The sequence below is a fragment of the Corvus kubaryi genome, unplaced genomic scaffold (genome assembly GCF_017639235.1).
Source record: "Corvus kubaryi isolate FWS band 111438036 unplaced genomic scaffold, C.kubaryi_AGA036_p1.0 37398, whole genome shotgun sequence".
Lineage (NCBI taxonomy): Eukaryota > Metazoa > Chordata > Aves > Passeriformes > Corvidae > Corvus > Corvus kubaryi.
In genome coordinates, this window is record NW_024581137.1 from 27,655,118 (window position 1) to 27,665,483 (window position 10,366).

The 10,366-nt window shown below is 36.0% G+C and overlaps 1 protein-coding gene across 1 annotated transcript in view; it reads right to left on the bottom strand.

Annotated features, from left to right (window-relative positions):
- DNAH11 (dynein axonemal heavy chain 11) overlaps positions 1-2,772 on the bottom strand; it is a 101,683-nt gene extending 98,911 nt beyond the window's left edge. Inside the window, 6 exon segments of the mRNA XM_042044477.1 lie at positions 2-43; positions 155-311; positions 1,106-1,121; positions 1,124-1,262; positions 1,962-2,036; positions 2,038-2,772. Coding sequence (XP_041900411.1) covers positions 2-43; positions 155-311; positions 1,106-1,121; positions 1,124-1,262; positions 1,962-2,036; positions 2,038-2,082 — 474 coding nt within the window. The 5' untranslated portion in view covers positions 2,083-2,772.
- Between the last annotated feature and the right edge of the window lie 7,594 nt (positions 2,773-10,366).

Sequence of the window (10,366 nt, forward strand, 5' to 3'; positions counted from 1 at the left end):
AAGCTCCTGTCTGGACCAAAAATTTATAGATATTCCCTACAGGCTAAAATTAAAAGATTTAACATAGTTTTCTTGAAAGCAACAGTTTCCAATGCAATTCACATGAAAAAGAAGCTAAACAACAATCTCCATACTGCTGAACAGACTATCTCACCTCATCATCCATGTGTTCTGAAGAGCTGAAAATTTACACCAGCATGCCAAGGGCACAGCCTAAATCTTCCATGATCTCTGTCTTATCTATGCCAGCTGGTCCTGCAGGAGCACCACTCACTGCTAGGTGGAGAGCCCGGGTTAGAGTAATATAACACCTTAACATAAGAAAAGGGATTGTTTGCATTGCAATGAACTTCTACATCAGGGCCTTTTTTATAACTCTTATGCTTCATGGATGACTTATTCCAAGTCCACTTTCTCATTATATTTTAATGTCCTAAACCACAAATGTATCTCTTCCATGTTCATGTAAAATCATGGTGTGGTACTACTTGGAAAGTGCTTATTTTAGAAAAGAAAACTAGCCACATCAACATTTTTTTAGCAAGGAGGAATATCATATCAGTGATCACACAGGACAGGAAACATGAGGCTGTAGTTGCTGCTTTGCCTATTTCAAAGACTTGAGCCCCAGAATTTGCCCCCCAAAACTGAGGGTTGTAAGCATTAAGCCAGCCAGGATGCCTGGCTGTATCTTTTAGGAGTCCTTATTTTAACCAGAAATTCTACATTGAAGCCCAAACCTTTCCAGAAAAGAAAAGTTCCACTGTATGTGGTGTGAAAAAAATACTTTAATGAATGAACAAAAATCTTTGCTGAAAACTCCTGATTAACCTTAGAGATCTGCTCATATCCCCCCTTCAGACTAGGCAATGAATATATAGATTAATTTATGCAAAATATATTTCAGTTATTATAAATGTAATGCCCATTAAAATCATACAATTTCTTGAGTATGCATATCTACATGCACATACATGTTCAAATATATTGATAACCTTATAATATACACATGAGGTAGGAAAGAACTCCAAACTTCTAAGAAACATTTAACTTTTCATTCACTGAAATAGATGAAGCAGGCACTCTTATTTGTAGCAGTCATTACCTGTCAGTCGAAGGTTAACCTGCCAAGGGGTATTTTCCAAGTACTCATAAAAGCACTGAAAGTGAGCATCACAAATGTTGGCAAAACAGTGTTTCTGGACATTATCCCAGCTGTGGCATAGCTATGACAGCCAAGCAAAAGCTCTGCAACTGGAGATCTAAGAACCATCAAAGAGTCATGGTGCCAGGTAGGAGCTACTCAGAAGGTAGAAATGCCACCCATTACAAAGCTGCAGCTGTCATCAGCAGGTCTCACCCCTCATTCCTAGTCACTTATGACTAATAACTACTACAACCTATTATAAAGGATTAGATGCACCTCAAGGCATTAGTGCTTTTATACAGAAGCAAGTGTAATAGAAGACAATTTTAATAGAGCTATTACAGCAGAACACATCTATCAAGCCAAGACCTCTCCATACAAACAATGCAGTCTTTGCACAGGAACTGACATTACTTTGACCACAATGAGTTTCATTTTACTCCTCAAGCCTTTTTCCTTCTTATCTTAACACCACCTTAAAAGCCCATTTTATTTCTGAGGCTCAGGAGGTCAGAGGGAAAATAAGAATTCTTTCCTATTTCAATCCCAATCCGGTGAAAGTTTGTTCTTTCAAACCAACAGCACGTGACACCACCTTAGTTTTACCTGAACAAAAGTTACACACAGAGTGAGCACTTTGGTTTAAATAAACATTCAAAATTTCTGTTGTATGCACTTATAAAAAGTCACCACAGGAAGAGGAGTGACTTGCTTTGGAGAGGCACATGCCTCTGAAAGGACAACAAAACACACTGTGAATTACTGAAGGCAGAACAAACTGTGAATGCAAAATATAGCTGATTCAAACATGCACCTTCTGGGCTTGAAAGCTTGCTGACACTTCTCTGGCATGAACATCTTTGGCACAAATGGTCATGATTTTTTTCTTGCTCACCTGAGGAAAGTTCTCCAAGCAGCTCGGTAATAAAGAGCATTTAGCACAGTGACCTGAAAAGATTTAGGTAACCCACTAAAACCAGATGGTTTCCAGTACCATCTACTAGAAATCAGTTCTGCCTACATCATGAACTAAATCACCATAAAAACTGGCTTGTACATACAAATTTTCTGGTATTAGACATGAGATGCCAGAAGAAATCCCGGTTTAAACAGAAATTTGAACCGTCTCCAAAACAGCAACAATCCAGGTGAGCACAAATGCTGCAGATGGTCAGCTAGGCAGGGTATGAGGAATGGATGGATAAGAAGATGCACATTAAATGGAATTGAAAATTACGTGGTGGTCATCTCCATAGAGATATGTACCGGACTTTGCAAAAATTGTACTAATTGTACGAGAACATTTATTGGCAAACTAAAAATAGCCCTTAGGAAAGATCAGAGACATTTTAAAAATAGACAAAGCAATAAGGGGATGATTACAAAATACGATATAGATGACTACGCAGCGTTATGTAATACGAAGTGACTATGGAAATATTCAGGTTTCATATTAATGGGGGGAAAACCCCAATCTCAGCTACTGCATGTAATTCCAAGGAGGAAAATATAAAAATATATGGAAATATCAATAAAAAGATATAATGCCTTTTCTATTACAGGGAAAGTTTAGACACTTCTGTCAGATATTCACGACCCCTTTAAAGTCTCTTTCTTATTTTGTATTTCCCTTCAGCAGATATTCTATGTTGGAAAAGAAAATCAAAACTACTGAAAGTTTTCACAAAGAGAAGGAGTGCGCACAGCAGGACAAAAACATTCAGGAGAAGTTTGAGGTAAAAAAGGGCAAAGCAAAAATCAAGGTATCCTTCTGAAATGGGACTAAAACTAAATATAGATATAAACTGCTTGGTTTGACATAAACAAGCCCAAAAGCTTTGGCTTCCTGACACAAATATATGGGTGTAGTGTTTGTATACATACTGAATGTGTACTCTGTTCTTAGCACACCATTGTGGCAGTATCTTTGCTTTTAGCTTTTGTCTCAGTTCAGAATAATCCCACAAAACCCCAGTAATCAAAATGTGATAAAAATGCCTGTGAGGTAGCAGAAATGGAAGAAAAAGCCATGTTTCTTTTTTCAGTGGGTGCTAATAGCAGTTTATTTAGTACAGCATTAAAATGATTTAATATGTTAATCACAACTTTTTATGGGACCATTTTCACGCTATTTTCTCTGAATTAAACAAAAAGGAGGTATCCACACCTACTTCTTGTGGCAATCCTTCAGGGCTGATGTCAAGCCCTCATTCAGCCTACCAGATGCCATTTCTACATCTAAAACCCACCAGGTTTGTGAAGTGGTAAATTCAGCCTGGACTACATAGTCAAAACCTCACTGTTCTCCCTTCCTCTCTTCATAGGCCAGTATGGCCTCCATGGAGCACAGATGTCCTGGGTTACATACAGTTTCCTCAAGGTGCACCAGCCAAGACTTCACCTTTTGATGCAAAAAACCCCAAGCATGCATGAATTTATGCACATAAAATAAAAGGTACATTTTATACTAAAATACAAAGGAAGTTCATCTCATTAATCTTCAGAAAGGTTTTTCTTTACGTCAGCATTTTTCCAAACTTGAAATGAGAGTGGATTTTTCCCTCCATTTTCTCTCTCACTGTACCTTCAGTAGGATTCAGATGAGATACCAGATACTGTTTTGTTTTACATATCCACTTTACTTGAACACAGACAATCTCTTAGAGCTCCAAATATGAAAGTCTGGAGTTTTTGTGTTTGCAGCCCCAGAGTAAGCACAGACAATACAGGCTTTTCTGTCTCTATGCACTCAAATGTAGCTGTATCTTGGAGAATCCATCTCCAAGAGGCAAGCTGCATATATTTGTCCATTCAGTCTAGGGCCTCCCTGCTGCAACAATCAATCATTAGAACCACAAGCAACATTGATTTTACGCAATGTGAATGCTTATGCATTCAGCACTGTTCTGAGAACAGTAAGTTATTGTCTCAGAAGTTGCTGATCTGTTCTCTCTGACCTACCACTACCCAGTTAGCACACATACTGGCTGGCCAGTCGGAAAATATGAGGCTCAGAACCCGCTGAAACCCTGTTCAGCTGACAGGGGATGCATCCGCTGGAGGTTTGGAGAGGTGTGTGCTAAAGGATAAGACAGGACTATTATATTACTAATATGATATAATACTTATAATATAAGACTATAATAGAAGATGAAGTAAAAGGAGCAGAAGAAGAGAAGTAGTATGAGAAATGTAACATTCAACCACAGTCTTGGTCAGTTGTGTGACTTCTAGTACTTGTTTTTTTTCATTTTCATTATTTCCAAAAAGTAAACTCTCTACACTTCTTTTAGAAAACACTTTATGTTCAAGAGGAAGATAGACAATTTACTGAATTATTAGTAAATTACACAGTATTGGGTAACAAAATGTTCTGGTTTTATTATTTTTTATTATTTTTTCCAAATTTATATAATTAAAAGTAGCATTTCATGCAATTGAAAGTGTCTATTTAATCTACGTCCCAAAGAGGGCAAAATCATGAAGTACGTTTCACACAACTCGACATATCTGACCATTAGATCTAGATTTGTCATGGAACAGAACATACTCCTTTTCTCTGATGTACATCCCAAGGGCAACATTTCCTCTGTATTCTCTTGAAATTTAAGATCAGCAACATTATCAAAGTTTGGTAAGATGATGGGCTATTTGCATCCAAAACCATCAGATGTATAAGGAAACCATTTACATTAGATTTGTGTCAATCACACTAATGCATGCCTCTCTTAAAGTGGATGATTCTCTGACTGTTGCATAATTACTACACATGAGGCTTTTATGGGAAAAGCTGGGCCAAAATGATAAATCAGTGAATGGAGTTAGTTACACTCCTGTCAGCTGTCAGAAGAGGCTGAAGGACAAAAAACCTGGGAAGTCCTGAAATTGTTATTATCTATGGCTAATGCCATAATTAATGTTATTATTTATGGTTAATTTTTATGTTATTATTTATGGCTAATGCTTATTTTAAAAATTGCCTATTAAGATCTAAATGCCTTTTGTAGCTACACATCTCTCCAAAGACCACGGAATTTGAAGATCACTGTCTGCACACCAGCATGCTCTATGCCTGACACCTAGGACAGAAGACTTGTTTGCTTGCCTTGTATGTGGATGAAAAAAATCACTGAGATTTAGTTATGTGAAGAATCTATGAGAACCTACCATCATGTTTGAAAAGGCTCCGTATTCAAGCCTTCATCATCTCAGAAAGCATCCGTTCTTCTGTTACAACTCATCCCTTCAAAAAAAAAAGGTTTTGCCTGAGGCACACTAAAAACTGTAGCACTCAAGGAATTGATGGCTGTGGCTGGATAGTAACTGAGGCCAGGAGTATCATCTGGCATGTAGATAACATAGTATGAAGCTTCTGTAATACATCAAAGTGCCTGTGCTTTTATACAGATTGGTGTCACAAAACCTAGCAGATTATTGTTCAAGGCAGGAACACAGAAGGACAGCTACAAAAACATTCCTCGTGCAAGGATCAGCAGTGCAGAGAGCAACAGCCTACCAGACACCATAGATCTTCCAGTCTTACTTATCATCACTTTGCATTGCTTGCCTGAAATTTGATCTATCTGTGCTAGAAGAAGAATAGATTTGATGATCTCATTGACCTTCTCCATTTCTAATTCCTGCAAACCTACAACCCAAAAATCCAAATAAATGCAACTTCCATGTGGCTAAGTTTCCAGCAAAGACAGACTGGGATTTGTAACATGCCTCTCATCTCTTCTTGCTGAACACCTTGTACTTAGCTGAGGGAAAAAAATGTTTACTATCTTCCTTAGAAAAAATGCTCCTACTTTCAAAGTAAATTAATGCTCAGATGCAAAGGTGCTGTTCAATGATGTTATCAGCTCACCAGGTTAGCTGGAAAACTTTCCTTTCTGTAGAGAAGATGAAGTACATTAATACACAAAGAGGCTCAGCTGTTTTGGCTGTATTCCTCTTTAAAGGATGTCTAGCAAATCTGCTGAAAAACCAAAATAGAAGAGAGGAAAAAGTATGTTCTTGCTTTCTAAGTATACAGCCAAAGCTTTTTCACAAAGAGAGTGTCTGAAAAAGAGGCAGTGATTTTAATGACACATGGCTTTAATCACCTTAAAGCCAAGAATTCCCTCCCAGATAAGGTAAAAATCAAACCAAACATTAAAACATAACAATACAATCCACTTTTGATTTAAAATAATAATGATGAACACAGTTGTAAGGAACAGACAGGGTGGCAAATCATGTTTCCTTTCCAGAAAATGAAAGAGAACATAATCTTTTGTTCATTCAGACCAAGGAAACCAGAGGAATGGAATTGTGCCAGAAAAGTCCCCCAAAAATTAAGGCTGGCCAGGGGGAAACTCCTCTTCAACTTTTCAAAGAGTCCAGCCTTAGCAAGTAAGGGAGAAGAAAAAAAATTTCTAACTCAACAGGGCAGTTATCTGCAGATAAATTTAAAAAGAAAATGACCAAAACAAGAAACGAAGAAGTATATAAGAATCAGTTGAGTGGGGGAGAAAAGTAATCACTTTTTAAAAAGATGCACATATTATTTTTGATGTACGAAGAGTTAAAAACATGAAAACACATGTTAGTGTTGACACAAAAAGTATTAAGGATCAAAATGCTCAACTATATGCCTATCTGGAAAGAAAAAGAAGCCTCATTTATTTATGTTTGACTGAGGCACTCCAGCTATTATCTTGGTATCTCTCAGAACAAAAGTGACATCTCAAGAAACAGGGTTGTGGTTGGGGTTTTTTAACTTCCTATTGCAACATTTTCCTGCAAGGAGGAACAGACTGTGACTCTAAACATTGCTGCCTCTACAGCCAGAAAGAGTGAATGCCAGTGGGAAATTCAAGGCATTCCCTCAACTGTGTGGAGGGAGGATTTTAGTTGCACGGAATCCACTACCTCCTGTTGCAAGTGTGAAAGAAGGACTCCCAGCTCCCAGAGTGTGGGTAGGGAGAAAGTGAATTTGATCCAAACAGAACATATTTTTAAGACATTTGACAACTTTGACATCATGCCATCCCTAAATAATGAACCAATGCCTCAAGTTTAATTGGTCATATAAAAAGCAGCACAAATCCGATATGTCAAACAGAAATGACAAAAATATCATCAGGTCATCTTACACATGTACAAAAAGGAAACAATCTGACAGCTCTCATTTCCTGATTGTTGCAGAACTACACTTTAGAACAGTTTGTAATCATACTGGAAATTTTACCTGTTCTGCAGAGCTTCAAAGCTTCCATACACCTTTGGCTTTCTTGTAGCTTCCATCACATTTTCTTTATTTGCTATGTCAGTCACCAACTCCTATATGGAAAGAAAGAGAGCTATTTCAACTCTCAAATTTATTTCTGTTTTTTATACTTCATATGGTTTACTAAACTGGGACAGGAAAACCATGGGAAAAAGAGCTGGAAGAATATGCCTAATCACCTTGCTTTAAGTTCTATTTTTTAGATGGAAAAAGAAAAATAATTAAAGGCACAAACACCTATTTTGACAGTGTTTAGATTGAACGTGAAAGAAAAGTAAAATGAACAGAGAGAACTGCAAATATCACTGATGATACTATTAAAACTCTTCTAAAAGAGTTCTTCTAAATGACAGATTTTAACAGAATTATTAATTTAGATTATTTCTGCTCATGTGAGCTCAATGCCTTTTTCAATATGCACCATGAAGAAACTTATCCACAGATTATTTCATTGCTCTTAACAGGGTTCTCAGCTTGTACAAAAAATATACTTTTTTTGGCATATAGTGAGACATGCTGCTGTCAATGTTTCTAAATTACAGATTTAAACAATTGGAAATATATTTCAAATTTCAAGCACAGCAGCTCCCTATAGAACATTATCCTATATTAGCTTTTCAGAATTGTACATGATGAGAACTTTCCCTGGTATCTGCAGACTGAATTACAGGTATATTGACAACACAAAATTATCATCTTTACTATGCAACGGTTCAGTGATTTTTTTGGGTCAGAGTGAACAATTAAGGCACAATGTTTTGTGTCAGTTCAAGTGTTTATGTTGATTGCTGTAGTTACCTTTGGCCATTAATAAATAACAGACCATGAACTTGTATTTCAACCATCGCTTTCCTAAATGGTATGGAGTTGGCAGAAAAGATTTCTGCATCTCAGCAGTATTGTGTCTCTATGTGCCCCCAGGAGGTTAAAAAGATAACAAAGAGTAAATAAAAGAAGATCTCAAAGACAGGTGAAGGAATGACCTGCAGATCTTTGTCTCAAATTGTGACACCACCAACTGCCAGTCTATGTGAAAGGAAAACAAGGCACATAATTACTTTGATGAAGATACCACGTGTTGAAATTCCATCCAAATGGGAATGACAGAATCTGCCACGTTTAATTTACTTTGCCAGCCTTTCATTTGTTCAATGAAATATACCACACATTTACTCTTCAGAATCATTTGCATTTGAAACCAGAAAAACAAATTTTAAAAAAGCCAAAAAAACCTGCACTAATCAAAATAATTTATCAAATAGAGGAACTAAAGCTAACAACAGCTTAACAAATTCTCCTGTAATTGTTACTATTGTATATCATAAGAGAAGACATCTTTACACACTGAAAACGGACAGCATATTATTAAAGGATTTTTTAAAAATTGAAGGAAATACAAGCTGAGAAAGCTGAGGGTTTTTTTTAACTCCTACATGGAGACAGGAATTTTTTAGGATACATATAGTTACATAGCATACATGTAAATTCCCAGTACTAATACCTCGCAAAAATATAAATCTGCAATAAAGATTCAGGAAAAAAGTTTTAACTAACCAAGTGTATCAAGGGAGTGAATAGTATTGATACAATAATAATATTGCTATTAATCAAATTCTTATTTGATTGTTACATAAAGTTTCAAGCAGCTGTTCATTGGACTGAATTAAAGGAATTTCTATTCTCTCATGCTCTTGGTGAAAAAATTCCATGGCAGTCCATGTTTGGCTGATTCCTGCCAAAATCTGGGAATAATAAGAGCAATAATAACATCTGTCTATATATATCACATTTCATACTTTGAATTGAGAACTTTAATTAAATTATATGTAATTTAAAGTGATGGTAAGCTACACCACAGACAAGAAGTTCATTTTGCTAAGCTGTGAATTTTGATACCTACGTAAGTCACATGAAAATATTCAGTTCTATCATTAATCTCCAGCAACAAAACCTTAACAAACAAATAGTTTGTTACATACTATTCTGCAAAAAAACAGAAGAAAAAAAATGTACATCTCTCACCTTTTCAGTACTCAACTCTTGTGCAGTGTTGACAACTACACTTTAGACTTCATCTTCTACCTTTATGAAGCTGGAGTCCCAGAAGGTCTGACAAGGTAGTATCTTCTGCTCCTAAAAGACTGGCCTGTAAAGAAAAGAGACAGCAGGCAGCAAAATAAGCCAATGAACAAGAAAAGTCAGACATAAGCATATAACAAAATGTTCAAAAGGAATCTAAAAAATACAATTAAATATAGTTCTATGCACTCTAGATACCAGATGTACTTTCAGATTTACACCAAAAGTGTGGACTTAATCAGCCTAGCAGAAATATTTCTTGATGCTGTCACAGGTTTTTTTGGTTTTGTCTTGCACTGTGGTGTTTTGTACTTCATAACACTAAATGTAAATTTATTTGCACAGCTGCCATTGAAGCTGATGTGAGATACAGACTCAGTATTTGCAGACTAGAAACCTTGGGGAGTGATGGGGGTATTTGCAATATTTTGTTACTGCTTGGTAGGATATCAATTTTAAAAAACTTTGAAATTTTTATCTGTGATTTGAAAAGATGACAGTCAATTCTTTTTTCATTTTCTTTTTGTTAAAAAAAGAAATCACAATTTTGTGCTAATCCTGCTTAGGAGCTTTCTGCATTAAAAATAAGTTGAAATGTGCTTTTATTAAAACTGTATGCGATAATTTATTGGTATATTGAAAAAAAAAACCCGTTCTCTTGCACTCTTTTCTATGCTTCCAGCTTTACAGATTTTTTAATTCTAAAAATGACAAAAAAAATTTGGAAATTGGTCTTAATTTTTTTTTTTTCAAAATGGTTTAAAAGAATTTTATTCAAATTTTGAAAACCAACAACTGATCCACATTATAACCTATGAACCAAAACCACTGGGATTTATTTTGAGGCAGAAAAAAAAAAGAATCAG